The following is a 15,208-nucleotide window of genomic DNA, read 5'->3' as shown; positions in this document are numbered from 1 at the left end:
GAGCCCTACAGAAATCATAGAACGGCCTGGGCTGAAAAGGACCACAATGTACCTCTAATTTCAACCCCCTGCTGTGTGCAGGGTCACCAACCAACAGACCAGGCTGCCCAGAGCCACCTCCAGCCTGGCCTCGAATGCCTGCAGGGATAGGGCATCCACAGCCTCCTTGGGCAACCTGTTCCAGTGCATCACCACCCTCTGGGTGAAAAACTTCCCCCTAATATCTAACCTAAACCTCCCCTGTCTCAGTTTAAAACCATTCCCCCTTGTCCTATCACTGTCCACCCTTGTAAACAGCCGCCCCCATTCCCGTTTATACGCTCCCTTCAAGTACTGGAAGGCCACAATGAGGTCTCCCTGAAGCCCCCTCTTCTCCTACCTAAACAATCCCAGTTCCCTCAACCTTTCTTCATTACAGAGGTGCTCCGGCCCTCTGATCATCTTAGTAGCCCTCCTGAGCCCCAACACTCAGTGCCCAAAAGGCAGAGGAGAGCACTGCCCTGTCCTGGCCATACGCAGGATCCTGGGATTCCACCACAGAACCCAGCACCCCTGCTCGAACACTGCTGTCCCTGAAGCTCCATTTTACAAAGGGCTTCACAGGGAAGAACCTTCTCTTCCTGTAAGAGCAGAGCCAGGAGCACAGAGGCCTGTCCCTCCTGTTTCAGCACAGCAGCCATCCATCTCTGCAGCCTCCTATCCTTAGGTGCAGGGACCCCCACGTCCCACTCCACAGGTCCCACTGGCAAGCCTGGAGGGAACAGCAGCCCTACACAAGGAATGGGTCCCAGCAGCAAGCCTGGGAAGGAGAAGCAGCTCTGCAGGAGGAACATAAAGCACCAGCCAAGGCACACCACTCCCTGTGAAAACCGATCGCGTGGAAAACAGCAGCTAATGAGGAGATCTGGGCAAAGAGGAAATGGAGAAAACAGAGACTATGTTTGGGTGGAGTTATTTTTGTTGTGAAATCTCCTTCATAACATCTCCTAAGTGAAAACCAAGCCCAAAGCACGCAGGCAGCTTCTTCCCATCCCTGCTGGGAATAATAGCCCTTCCCTATCACTGCAGCTGTCCCTGCACTCAGACCCTGGCAGGACTATAAAGACCAAGGCACTGTTAAGGAGAACAAGGAGGACTGCTCCGTAACATAGCTGAGACTAGACACTGCAGTGGCCTTTTCAGCCTTGAAAAGCTATGAACTGCTTGATAAACTGTCAACAGTCACAGGACTGTTATTTGCTGCTGACTCTGCTTCCCAGCCAGAGACAGTCTCTTGAGAAGGTCTGTGCTTAGGATGACCCTGCTGTTCAGGGTCTTGAACCTAAAACATAATCCTAGCAACCCAGAGGGGAGCGGAGTGCTGAGGGCCTTGACAGCTTTCTCTGCCCCACATCTTAAGTACAAATACTTACACCCCAACCTTCTGGATGAGACTGCAAAACCACCTGGCCAGAACTGAGGCAAGCCAGCTTTTCAGGTGCCTTGGGGGCACTTGCTTCAGTTCCATTGGTATCAGAGGATGAACACAAGTAGGAGGGTGTAAGGTTTTTTCTCCATGGATCCAGGTCAGCTGAAAATGCATCTGCATCTTTCTGCAGCAGCTTACTGCTGTGACCAGGCTAAGGACAGCTGTTCTCAGAGCAGTACACTTGTGCTCACAGGTATCATTTAATGCAAACTGAAAACTTTCTATGGTCAGGTTGCTGGCAGATATCCACCAAACCCAGCAAGGACAGAGCTCTCCACCGGTGGCTTTGTCATTCTTGCTGTTCACATCCATCTTTGTCCCTCCAACACCTGCACCAGGCAGGGAATAGAGTCCCCAGGGGAGCCAAGCTGCAGCTGCTCCTTGGTTCAGAGGAGCAGGCAAGAGAGAAGGACGTAGCAGCAGCTCCTAGGTTTGGCAGCTAGTAGCAATTATTTAATAGAGCAGGATCACCAAGAGGCCTTCATGCAACCAGCATAACCAGCATCCATTTACCAAGGTCAGCTCAGGATGGATGTGAAGTCCTGCCACATTCTTGCAGTGTCCAGGTCCTTCTGTAAGTAGCAGCAGCAAATGCAAGATGAGTCCAAAAGAGAAAGCCAGAGGTGCCAGCAGGGCCTTCCGATGGCAAAACCTGCCCTCACATGCAGCAAAAGAGCAGGCAAAACATAGTCATAACATGGGCTCACGGTGCTGCTTACTCACTTTCCAGCTGGCAGGAAAAGGCCCCCAATACTCAAGTGAGACTTGCAGACCTGCTGAAGACAGACAGAATCCCCCTTCATCTACCCTCTCAATCTTTTGCATCTGGAGAGCAGCCAAAGGCATAGGCTGAGTGATTTTTATCCCTTCCACTGAATGTCTGATTTTGCCCTCAGATCTAAAAAACGTGGCAACATGTTAAGAGGAAAAACCCAGCTTGGCTTTCTGATTCCCACCTGGAGTGAACAAGGCACACAAAGGGGAAAAGCACTATTTATACACAAGCAGAGCAAGTAGAGCTTGTAATCACATCTAGCACTTCAGCCTGCTGTGCTCACTTCTAATCCTCTTCTCTGCATGGATCAGCACCACCACTCAGATGGAAACTGTGCACGAGGTCCTGGGGGCAGGTCCATAAGGGAAGGCTGGGTGGTGGCATAAGAAATTCTTTTAGGCACTATTTCCCCTTCTGCCCCAGTAGAATTCCTTCAGGCACAGACTACACAGGACAATGTTCCTCTCATCAGCAGAAAAGAAACAGCACAAGAACCAGGAGAGTGAGAAAAAACAGGAGAGAATGATTTCAGCTAAAGTTCTAGGCTCAGTGCAGGAAGGAACTAGGGTCACAAAATAAAGTGCAGACAGAAATGCCACCAAGCTACAGCTAAACAGAAGGGGACTCGTGGCTCTTGTGCCAAAATACATCAGTCCTACCTGTGGATGGACATTCACTCCCATTTAGTCCAGCACTACAGCGCCACACCACACCAAGTTACCAGGCTTGGACACAGCCCCTGGCCCACTCAGTTGCAAGGATGCAAAACAAGCTGGCGTTCACAACCACCACCACTAACAGCACCAAGGTGAAGGGCTCTGAGTATAAAGTGGGCTTGGTTTATTCTGGGCTGATATAAGGACAGTTGCCATCTTCGTGTTTTGTCTTGTATCACTGGGATAACAGAGAGCTGGGCTTTACACACTTCTTCCTTCTGGTTATGAGAACACCAACACAGCTCCTTTCCTGGGGATTCCCAGCAGTTGAGAAAAGGCAAGCGCAGTAACTTCACATGTACAGTCAAAAATAGGTTTACTGGAATGTCTTTAGTCACATCTGTAAGCAGCAATACCGAAAACACTGAGCTTGTGCATTCCCATGGATTGTAAAACTTAACTATTATTTTTTTTCTTTTGTAACATGAGAAAAACAATACCCTTACAGTTCTCCACAGAAGGGTCGGTCTCCTGGAACATAATGGTGTGTTTCCCTAGATATTCTTCTCCTCCTTCACCCTGATGAAAGGACAGAGTCCCTTTTGCCTTCCACACCAGGAAGCAAGGAACTGTTCAAACTTTAAGTATTTTTACAACTCAACCATATATACAGATAAACCGCAGTGGCAAGTAGATGGCTCCAAATCAGAGACCCAGCATTCCACAAAGCAGGCAGTTTGGGAACTGAATCTTCTGTTATAAAAGTCTGACAGCAGGAGCAGGTACTTGACCAAAGAAAAAAAATAAAATAAGAAAGGGTCAGTTGGCAGTTCTCAAAATGCTCTGTTAGAACTGGCTACTTGCCGCCGCTGCCTCCTTGCTCCTTGGAGAAAAACAACTTCAAAGCTATATACAGACATCTCACTTAAGTTACACAGCAGTTTGTTTATCCCACAGCCAGCTCCACTGAAGCCTCCAGCTGACCCACCATCAGGTATGGTACTTCAGGACTATGGGTACTGGAAAATAAAACACAAACAGGCTCTCAGCCAAACACCTTCACGTGCAACAGTGACACTGACAGAGAGAGAACCCCTCATCTCTGCAGTGAAAACACCAAGCAGCCACAAGGGAAAGTGTGTCTTCAAGCTCAAGCCAAGGCAAGCAGCTGCCAGCACACATGCTAGACAACATTTCCTGCCACCTTCATCTCCTTCCAGCTTCCCAAAATTAAACCAGATGGGATTTTCCATCAGTCTCTCTTTGCTGCCAGCTCTGCTTCTCCTGCTCCTAGCTGTGCATCAGCAGGACAACAGGCCACGAGGATTTTGCTGAAGGGCAGCACAAGAACTGTTATAGAGATGCCTCCAGAGCACAAGCAGCAATAGACAATGGGAGGAAAACTCTCCAGACCCAGTGGCACAGAAAAGCTGCACTACTGTGCAGGGCTGCCTGAACCCCTGGAGCATGTCCTTTAGCATGCAGAGTGCTGAATTACTTCCCATCCCCCATCTCCAGAAGAAACATGCTCTGGTTATTACCTGTTCCATTACTTGCAGAAAATTAAGCAGCCTGGCTCCTTTAGGAAGGAGCACTTTCTGGAAGCAGGCCTATTGCAAAATGGCTGATAGACATGGAGAGGTGTATGGAAGACACTGCTCTGGTCTGAAACCTTTCTACCTACTCTCACCAGCCACACAGCCTTGGGATTGACCTGTGCCAGCCCTCCATCAGTACAGTGTTGGCAACAGTCCATAGGACTTGGTTTGAGCTTGCTCCTCTGCATGTACATTTAAGCTTTGAAGAAGAGAAGCGTGGTGTAGGCTACAGACACCAGTTATAACTACTGAATAGAGTGAAGCCCAATGGGAGGAACTCAGGTGCTCTGCCCTGAGGGACAACAGCAACAGCATCACTCAGTGTGCAGAGCAATGAGAATTTCAGTGCTAGAATGAATGGGGTGACCTGGAGCTACTCACTGATGATCACGAGCAGGAGGACGATGGCCACCAGCGCTATGATTGCCTTCATCTGCAAGAGGAGCACAGACACATGTTACGTGTGGCACCCTGTGTAGCTCCTGCATCTTTTCAGTTAGAAAAATGCTTAAACTCTCTTTTCCACCAGTACCTACTTTCAAGCAGCCAGAAAGTTCCCATGACAAATTTCTGCTGAGAAATATGTCTGGAAGTTGCTGTACACAAACTCAGCAGAAAGCCCCCATATGATGCCTTCCTGACCCTGCAGAGGAGAAGGGATGCCTTGGCAGACCTGTCTCCATCAGAAGAAATAATGAGAGGGAGCCAATTCAAAGCTCAGATGCTCTCCCTTGCAGAGCACGAGCAGCCAGCTCAGGATGGAGAATGGTTTCTAATCATCTTACCAGGAATGCATCTCTCATCCTTCCTCACCTCACAGGGCCAGCATCCAGCCTGGCTAACTGAATCCAAGATCCCTAGGGAGCAAGCATGAGAGATGCCTCCAGATGGCTCCTATACCAGCTGCACTCCCTCCACGTGTGCCTCCAAGGCACTCAAGCCTGCACTGTTCACACTATTAAACAAACAGGACATGGACTCTCTCTAGCTTAAATTGCTCCCTTGTGATGCTCCTGGCACACAAACTGACTCTGTTGTTTGGCCCAGGGGCTAAAGGACCTGCGTGAAGAAAATCATTCCAGTTCTTGCTCACCTTGCAGCCTCGCCACCACATCTGCCTTCGAAGCTGTTTGGCTCTGTTGCTAAATGCTGTTGCATTGTCTGATAAACTCTCTGTTGAAGGAAAAAAGAGAGGCAATTCAGTAGTGCATACAGCCTATCACTCATCCCACAAACCCCACTCAGTTTCAAGCAGATAACTTGACAATAAAGAAGACGACCAGCTGCAGTGTGATTCCCCATAGCCACAGGGGATGCCAACAGGATGCCCCTTGCCAGAGAGCACACAGACCTGTGGTCACACTGAGCCTCCTTTGTCCTGGCTGCCCTTTGAGGGAAGGAATTCATTTTGCAAGCCAGCAAGCAGCAGATGGCTGAAGTGCTCAGGGCCGACATGAGACAGACCAACCTACATTAGATTGAAGGACCAACTAGGTCACAGCATCCAAATGCCTCCAAACTAAAGCCTGGGCATTTCCAAGCCTAAACCTTTTCCAAGGCTGACTTCACATCACTGCAGTGACAACATGCTGGGCTATGCTGAGCACAGGGGTAAACCAGGGTGGCTGAGCACCAGCTGGATGCTGTGTATGCAGCTGCAGTGAGAGAGGAGGGACTGATTCTTAAGGGGTGGTTAGAGCCTTACACAAAGGCTGCTGAGCAACCAACCAGGTGTGGTACCAGCGGGTGGATCTACAGACATCAGTTAGCATGGGCTGGGGCTGTGCAGGGCAGCAGTAGAAGGTGGAAAGAAGAACCTGGAGGCATTAAGTTAGTTCTGCAGCCCAAGGCTGGGAAACCACTCCCAGGCAGAAAAGAAATACAAGCCTACATCTGTCACTGGATACTTTCTGAACTGAAATCAGGTAACCTGGTCCAGCTGTGAGGAAGAGATGCAGGGAAAAGGATAGAGACAGCAGAGCATTTATCATCACACCTGATTTATCCTGCAGGTCATCCAGCCGCTCGCCTCTTTCAATCACCTTAGTGATGTTCTCCTGCATAACATCAATGACTTCATCCACCTGGTTCTGGACACTAGAGCAGAGCAAAGCAAAACCAGCATGAGCAGCAGGAAGCACACCCCATCAGCTGCACAGTGCAGCACCAGCCCTCACTCTGAGCTGCACATGATGGGGAGCTCTGGTAAAAATCCAAGGGGACAACAGTGGAGGGAGGCTGATGGGATGCTGAGAAAATTGAGGGGCATAGCATTGTGTGGGGTGGATGTCTGGCAATCCCAGACAGAGCAGAGGAATGCAAGGGGCTATAAGAGAGTCTAAGAAAGTCAGCACAAGTGGGATACCTTCCCATCAGGGGCAGGCATGGCAATCCAAACACATGATGTGTGTGGAAACCACAAGTACTCATCTGTCTGTGAATTTAAACTATACAGCTTCAGTGCAGAGCTGGAACATCAAAATGCTTTGCAGTTGGAGTGGTGGAAACCTTGCAGCAAGAAAAGGCACTGATTGCTGATTGTGGGTGGGTGTAGAGGAGTTCACATCAAAGAGGGGGAAAAAATAGAAAAAAATAATCACACCTTATCTCTGTAGACTTAACAGAACTCAGCACTGCACCTTTGCTAAATAACTTGGATCAGAATCAAAGCAAGATGTGCTCCCCTGCCCAGAAACTGAGCTGCTAAATGAAACCCACTCTGGCAGGGGCATCGAGAGGACAGAAAAGAAATGGCTGACGTGAACTGAACCAACTCATTACAATCCATCTTCTCACAGTTACACAACTCGTGGGTAGTCCTTTCAGTGAACGGTAGCCTGAATCGTACCCGCAGGGTTATTATAAATGCATTTATTCACTCCATAAAAAAGCCACACTGGTGAGAGAGAAAAATTCTGCCGGTGGAAAAATACTGCTACAGTCCGGTTTGTATTTTGGAGCTGATACACTTGTATTTTCCTGGAGACAGAAATAAGAGATTTCTCGGGGCCCTGGGGAGACAATAGGGTACGTCGGAGACATACCGATCCCACAGAGTAAGAGGGAACAGCAATGTCTTGGAGGCAACCCCGCACACAAGGCAACAAAACAGAAATAAGCTCCAGATCACTCGCTCTGCACGAAGTCTTACATTCCACTCTTCAAGTTACATTGATTTTCAAATATTTGAATACTTTAAATATATTAGAAATGCATTGAGTGTTTACCACTAGCAGTTCTTCCCTTTGAGGACACCACCACTTCAGCATTTGTACCCACAGTCCCCAATAATCTTCCTTCCTCTTTGGGTCACTGGAAACTGTCACCTCCCCACCTGCATCTTTCAGCCATGAAAATTCAAAGGCGTTATTTGCCAAAGCAGTGTGGATTTTTTATTATTATTTATTTTGTTGTTTTATTTACAGCAGCAGCAGACTCAACGCCAACACTTAAAGAGCAATTGCATGGCACCTAGTCCCAGAGCACATGGTAAGAAGAGAACAGCAAAATGTGCACCACGGCCTGGAGAAATGGGGCCAGAGGAGATCCAGAGCAGCATGCCCAAGGGCTGGGGCCCTGCACAACAAGGAGCAGGGCCCCGTTCCTGAGCCCCAGCCAATGCTCTATCTAAATAGAAGCTGCTGTGTCTCTAATTAAAAGACACTGAGTTCTGGTTCACACTGACCTAATTCTGTTGTCTCCCTAGCAGCTCTGTGCCTCTCACTGGGGAGATGTTTGCACTGAGATGCTCACACAAGGAGCAGCTACAACACGCCATAGCTTCAATGGAAAAGCATACATTCCCTTATACTCCCAAAAACAGGCAAGGAAAGTCACTAAAAGAAAAGGTATTTTTTTCCCCACTAGAAGCTCCAAAGAGCTGCAAACAGCAGTATGAAGGGGCTTCATGCCTTAGCAGTGCAGGTCAGGCTTCACTGTGCCTCTGCACTGCAGCTTCTACAGTTGGAACAGGCAGGGGAACCCTCTGAAGCCAATTTCTGACTCATCAGCCCTCATACAGCATACGCTGGATTTCAAAAGCACACCTAAGAAATTTATTGCACTCAGGATGCTATAGGAAAGGAACCTGCCTTCCCCACGCAGTATCACAATGCCTATCCCTGCACCAACCTAATGGGGAAGGCAGGTTCCTTTCCTATGGTGTGCAGCAGCAGCTCCTGTCTTTCATTAGGATCTTCCTACCTGGAGGAAAAAGGCACAGAAAATCCCCAGCCTTCTTCCAGCAGAACCCTGTCCTGAGCCCATCCCAACCCAACACTCATTCTGAAAGGTGAGCAGCAGGTGTGCACAGGTGGCACCGAGCACGTGGGCAGGAAGCTCATGTCACAGTGTCCAGCCCACACATGGATGCACAACCCTGCATTCCTCTTCTGGGGCAGTGGGTAACAAGATAGGAAGCACGTTCTGCAAGGGAATTTCTTCCCCTTGGCACAACCACAACAGACAAGTCCCAGCTCAGAGCTGTAAGCAACTTTGACAGAGCCTGGGGTGAGAGAGGGAAGAAGAAACATCTGCTACCCCAAGCAAGCCAACTTGGCAAAAACTCTGAGGATTTAAACATCAGGTTCACAGGCAGAAGACTACGTTTTCAGTATGTAAATATTTCTGAAAACATTGAGAGGAATCAAAATAGAAAGATTTCCTCTCACAACAGATTTGTAGGCAAACTGTCTTGCTACAACCAGCAAGCAGGAGCACACCAGGGTACGATGCAGCGTAGTGCCACCTGTGTCCCACAGCCTGCACGACACAACACAAGTACTGCTGCACTCCCAGGGCACCCCGAGGTATTACAGGCAAAGCAGGGCAGAGATCTGTAAGCTAAACCACCCTACTGTGCCCAGCCTTTGGAAGAGGTCGATGGGACTCAGACCCCTAACCAAGCTCCATCTCAGCATCCCACCTCTTTTGACCTGAGGTGCTGGAGAACTGCTGTGTGCCTTCACTGTCTGCCACAGCCCTGCTATGCTGCTAACAGAAATAAGACGTTTCACAGATGGGAATGGAGAGACAGAGAAATCAAGGCCTAAACTTTCATAGATATATATAGTTTTCCCCCATGGAAAGCAGACATGTTTGAGCACCCTGATACTGTCAGATATCTGATGCAAGAGAAAAGCCAGGAAAAAAACAGGAAGGGATCGTAGCAGGGAATGAAACTTTGATCTCCAAGGTCCCACACAGCCTCAACCACCAGCAGCCCATTCCTGCTTTCCACCCTCTCCCACCTATCACCACAACAAGAGAAGCCTCCCCACGAAGGGGCTGAAAGATGCACAACCTATGCATTGATTCACATTAGTTTGGCACTCTTGAGGTTGGAAACTCAAGTCACATCAATTGGAAAATATTTTGTTTTATTTGGCAAGAAAGAATGAATTGCCTAATATGAAGCATATTTCCTGTTCAGGAGCTGTTGGCTTTTGACACATTTCATGTATTTCATTCCTGCTAGATTTCCAATAGAAATAAAGTAGACTAGACATCTGCCAGCAAGACAAAAGCACAAAGTATCTCACATGGCCCTTCCAACCAATGACTGCAAATATGCTTTTAACAAGGACAGCAAGTCCACGCTGTCAGAGCAGCAGGAAGAGATCCACCAGCACTCAGCTGGGCTCAGACTCTACTTGTGCTTGGCCTGGTCCAAAGTGGGAAGCAGCAGCCTTTCCATTTTGGACATGCCGAGTTAGCTACTGAAAAACTCTCTAGGCCAGTTGTGGGGATTGAACAACAGTGCTGCATTCTTCAGACATTGTAAACAGGCCACGCACACACCGCAGGATGGGCTGCTCAAGGCTACTTGTTGTCTCTAAGGTGGCTGTTTACAGCCAGCATGACACACTCCTATTTTCCACCCCAGGCCATGCGATGGTATTAATAGTGTTGTGTACTCTGGTGCAAATTATACCTGAACACCCCCCTATTGTGGCTGTAACCCCAGAAAAAGGCAACAGGACCAGTCAGTGCAGACAGGGCAGAGGCAGGAAGCTGTGCTCAGCAAAGCACAGCTGCCCACAGATCTCTGCTGTCCTCAGCATGGGGTGTCAGCACAGAACTGCATCACAAATGGCTGCTTCCAAGTTGCTCCTTGAACACAGCTGTGAGGAACAAAGTGGTTGATGCCTCTTTGAAGCCTTGAAAGAAGGCATGACAACAAGGTCTTACCTTCAAGGCAAAGTCTGCATTATGAATGGGGTCTATAGCACATCCATCCACCTGCAATGAGAGCCTGGCCCCAGAAAGCTCCTGCCACCTGCTGCCATCCCAGATTCTCCCCTCTTCAGGAGGTAACACTGGGTCTGTAGCCAGATACAGCCTCTGGGCTGCAGTCCCAGAGCCAGAGGTCCTGGTCACCCCTGTAAGCACAATGGGAAAACCACAGGGACCCAACCTAGCTCCTAGTGAACCCTAGGAGCACTCCTTCCCCTACAAGATTTGCAATGCTCCCCAACAAGTCCTTCTGCAGCCAAGCCAGGTTCAAGGGTTTCTGCTGCCAGACTCTCCACACCGACCCACATCTCATCGTTGCCAAGGACAGCTAGATAGTTTCCAGCCTTGCCCATCACATTCAACACCTTCTCCACCATCGCTCCCACGATCCTATTACTTCTTCCTCTGCCCAGTCCTCTATCCAGTTTCATTTTACACACATCTTCACACCTCATTCCCTCCAGCAACATACAGCTCCAGTCACTCTGGCTTTGCCCAACTATGCCTCAGCTCTCCAAACACTCAAATTCCTCCTCAAAAATGTATTTTTCTTATAGTGTTTCAACAGCAACACAACCCTGCTTTTCCCCCTCCACCGAAGAAAGAAACAAACAGGTATTAATTCATTCAGCACAAGGGCTGGTTTGATCAGAAACTCAAGAATAAACTACAGAACAAGAAGCAACTGCTGCACACTGCAAGATACTACTGTATGATGCAATAAGCACTGATGAGAACAAAAGACAGATACTAATTGATAGCACACACTCTAGATACTGGAGCTTAGACAGATGTAGCCATTTGTTATCCCAAAGGACACATCCTATACCAGCTTCAACAGACAAGCATCCTTGTGTCCCTGTATATGCTGTGATGTGACTGGTGCCCAGCTATAAACCCACCAGTTCCTAGGTGAATTCTTTCTTTTTTCTTCCCCTTCACAGCTGCAGTGCTCACCTCCACCTCCCTGCTTCCTGAAAGCTCCCATGGCCCTTCTGCCTCACCAACACAGTGGGAAGGGAAGAACTCATGTCCCTCTCTGCCATGCAGGAAAGAAGGAAGTCAATCTGCAATTTCCCTCTGGCAGAGGAGGACAGAGAGGCCGACATTAACTCCTCTTCCATACCCTTTATAGAGCTGACACCACTCACAGCTGTCATCCTCACTCACTTCAGACCAGCGCGGCACCACACAAGGAAGGCTGTATCCAAACTGCCTTCCTGCAACAACCTGAGCACCTCTACCAGCAGCATCCTGATGCCCCAGAGGGAGCACAGGCCCACTGAAAACACAAAACACAGCAGCCAACCCACCGCCTCCTCTGTAACCCAAGTGCACTTTGCCTCTCAAGATAATGCAGCACACACACAGCTAAGCACTGCCTAAAGCTGACAATGAATCACTAAGCCAGAGTTGTGGAGGTCACCCGGCCCAGCCCTCCCACTCAGCCAGCCTCACAGTCCAACCATCCATCCCACAGCATCAACAACCTGTTTATGAGGCTGTTATGGGGGATAGCGTCAAAAGCCTCACTGAAGTCCAGTTCAGAGAAGGCCAAAGAAAGACAAGGAAGGTCAGAAACTGAATAAGGAGGGTCAGAAAATGGAATAGTGTGTAGAAATTCCAAAGAAGATCCCAAAACACACCACCACCATCTCAGTCATACTGCTCTCCAGTGACCGTGAATGAACCGCAGGGGCAGAGAATACGAACAGAAGGAGCCAAGATGAATTTTATTAGCTGCCCATTTTCACGTACAGAAAAAAACAACAAAACAACAACCCCTACCCGCATGTTTGTGCTAACAAACCCTGCCAAACCAACTTACTTAGACCTAAATAACTTCGCTTTTTGGACTGAAAAGATCCGTTTGCCTCCTTTGGTTAGGAATTTCAATTCAAATCCACAAACTCCTAAAATATCATTATTAAATCACTTCACTGTGGGCAGTGAAGTGGCTTGTAAAGCTCAGAATTCTCCCTAATTAAGTCTCACCTAGAAGAGCCTATTTTACACTAGCTCCCAGTGACTCATCTCAGAGATGCACTGGCTGCTTCCTGGCATGAAAAAAAACATTCCTAATGAAGAGTAACTCCAAGGCTGCAAACAAAACAACCCAGTCTGATCAACACCTGGTCCTCAGTCTCATGACTTTTGTTCTGCCTTTGTGGAGGCCAGCAAAGGCAACAACACAACACAAAACAGGAGTCTGTGAGTCCTTCCCATTAAGTATCACCATCACTTCCCTTTTAGGAAAGAGCAGAGCTAATCAGAGCCCAGAACAAGCATCACCCAGGAAATGACTCACTTGGAGGATTCAGTGTTCCTCCCTTCCTTCTTGCCCTGTTACAGCCAATAATCCTGCTCCAGCTGTAAAGGGCTCCTGTTTCTCCAGCTGCTTCAACTCCACTGAGTCACTGCTCATCTCCAGGTCACCTCTACCAAATAATCACTAAAATATAGCACGGGCTTTGGAAATTCCACCATGCTGCTGTGATAAAGCTCTACCCCTCTGCTGCTATTCAAGCACAACTCTTTGATAACACAAACTTGATTTTCCTTAGCTGTGGATAGGTGGGATGTGAAATTACAATCAGGTGAAACAAAGCATGAGCCACAGTCCTGTTCAGGACTACAGAAAAATACCCTGTAGCAGAGCAGCAGGAGTTTGTAATGTCAGCATAAAATATTATGTGAACGACCCAGAGGAACACGAACTTACTGCCTGATCTTGTCATTTCTGGGTCCAAATCTTGGTCCAGAAGGTCCCCTCCTGCAGTAGAAAAAGACATAAATTATGATAGCAGATGCAATGAAACAAGCATTTAAATCAAAGACCTAAGATACACAATAGGGAACCAGTATTTTCTGGTTCTCATGCCTCCCGTCCATTCCTCTCATGTCACTCAACATATGGAGCACCACAGGTCACATTTCTTCTTTCAAGGCTCTGGGAAATCACAGAATGGCCAGAGTTGGAAGGGACCTCAAGGATCATGAATCTCCAACCCCCCCTGCCACACGCAGGGCCACCAACCTCCCCATTTAATACTAGACCAGGCTGCCCAGGGCCCCATCCAACCTGGCCTTGAACACCTCCAGGGACAGGGCATCCACAGCCTCTCTGGGCAGCTGTTCAGCACCTCACCACTCTCTCTGGAAAGAATTTCCCCCTGACATCCAACCTAAATCTCCCCTCCCTCAACTTAAAACCATTTCCCCTTGTCCTGCAGTTATCTACCCTTTCAAAGAGTTGACTCTCCTCCTGTTTGTAGGCTCCCTTTAGGTACTGAAAGGCTGCAATGAGGTCACCCCACAGCCTTCTTTTCTCCAGGCTGAACAAGCCCAGCTCCCTCAGCCTGTCCTCATAGGGGAGGTGCTCCAGTCCCCTGACCATCTTTGTGGCCCTCCTCTGGACCGTCTCTCCAACAGCTCTCTGTCTCCTCAAAAGAAATAAAGGTGCAAACCCCCACCTATTTCATAGGGAGCAGCTCTTGGTATTCAGCGCTCCCAGTCTTAGTGCTTTAGGCAGTTAAAACATCATGTGCCCTACGTCTGTTCAGAAACTCACAAGAAAAAGTCTTCCTCTTCATCCGAATCCTCCTCTAAAAGGTTCCTCTGTGAACAAAGAACAGCACCATCAATATCAGCCATTTCACATGACCTTCCAGACTTCAGGACACCACCAGCATCTTCTGAGCCCTCTTGTGAGAACACCAGTGCTACTTTTCAGGTGCTGTGTTTCTCCCCTGCAGAGATGCCTCCGTGCTGTCAGAGCAGCCAGGAGGCGTTTGCCAGCACAGACTGACGTCCTGACCCACAGCCGGGCAACACTCACAGCACCACTCATAAGCCTCATAAGCCAAAGTGCGCTTCCATCAAGCAGCCTTCCGTGCAGGTTCAGACCCTGACGCCGCGTACCAGTCACACAGCCTGCGCCACAGCAGCAGGCAGCACCGCGACGCAGCGGGCAGAACCCACACCCTGGCCAGCTGTGGAAGCGCTCTCAGCCCAAAGGGCGACGCGCAGCGCTACGCTGTTACCGGCCGCCCCGGGCATCGCGGGCACACGGGCCTACCGCCGCTTGTGGTGACAGCAGACCTACGGAGCACCGAGCAGCCTTTCCCTGCAGCCGGAGCCGAAGCCGCAGGCGCTGCGGAGCACGGCGGGCCCGGCCGCACTCACCCGCTCGCTCTTCACCGAGCCCGTCACCTCGTCGTCGTTCAGGTGCCGCTTGAACTTGGGCGGCATGATCCCTGCCGGTGGAGGGGGCCGGGAGGAGCGCCTGGAGGACGGGCGCGGCCCCTCAGCGGGCAGCGGGCCGGGCCGGCGGCAAATGGCCGCTGCGACGGGAACCGGGCTGCGCCATCGACCCGCTCTGCGCTCCGCCGAGAGCCGAGCGATCCACCGCGGGGGAGGGGCGTGGCCAGGGCGGGAGGCGTGGCCTGTCGCTGTTATGGGCGTGGTCTGCGGTTTG

The 15,208-nt window shown here is 49.5% G+C and overlaps 1 protein-coding gene across 1 annotated transcript; it reads right to left on the bottom strand.

Annotated features, from left to right (window-relative positions):
* Nucleotides 1-43: 43 nt before the first annotated feature.
* Nucleotides 44-15,156, bottom strand: VAMP4 (vesicle associated membrane protein 4). The gene is made up of 7 exons (XM_031595706.2): nt 14,917-15,156; nt 14,303-14,349; nt 13,454-13,504; nt 6,494-6,594; nt 5,591-5,670; nt 4,879-4,930; nt 44-3,918 (listed from the first exon to the last, which is right to left on the bottom strand). Exons 1-7 carry the CDS (start codon nt 14,980-14,982, stop codon nt 3,890-3,892), a joined length of 426 nt encoding a protein of 141 aa, XP_031451566.2. The 5' UTR covers nt 14,983-15,156; the 3' UTR covers nt 44-3,889.
* Nucleotides 15,157-15,208: the final 52 nt, after the last annotated feature.

This window comes from Phasianus colchicus, chromosome 9 (genome assembly GCF_987193195.1).
Source record: "Phasianus colchicus chromosome 9, bPhaCol1.hap1.1, whole genome shotgun sequence".
Classification (NCBI taxonomy): Eukaryota; Metazoa; Chordata; class Aves; order Galliformes; family Phasianidae; genus Phasianus; species Phasianus colchicus.
Note: the sequence above shows the minus strand (reverse complement) of the source record. Positions and strands in the feature narration are given on the sequence as shown.

Excerpts from the sequence above, each read along its gene's own strand:
- VAMP4 (XM_031595706.2), bottom strand. The coding sequence starts at position 14,982 with ATGCCGCCCAAGTTCAAGCGGCACCTGAACGACGACGAGGTGACGGGC. Across the intron at positions 4,931-5,590 it reads TGTGGTGGCGAGGCTGCAAG|ATGAAGGCAATCATAGCGCT; the intron begins GTGAGCAAGAAC and ends CTCCTCTTGCAG. Across the intron at positions 3,919-4,878 it reads CCTCCTGCTCGTGATCATCA|TACCCATAGTCCTGAAGTAC; the intron begins GTGAGTAGCTCC and ends TTTATTTTCCAG.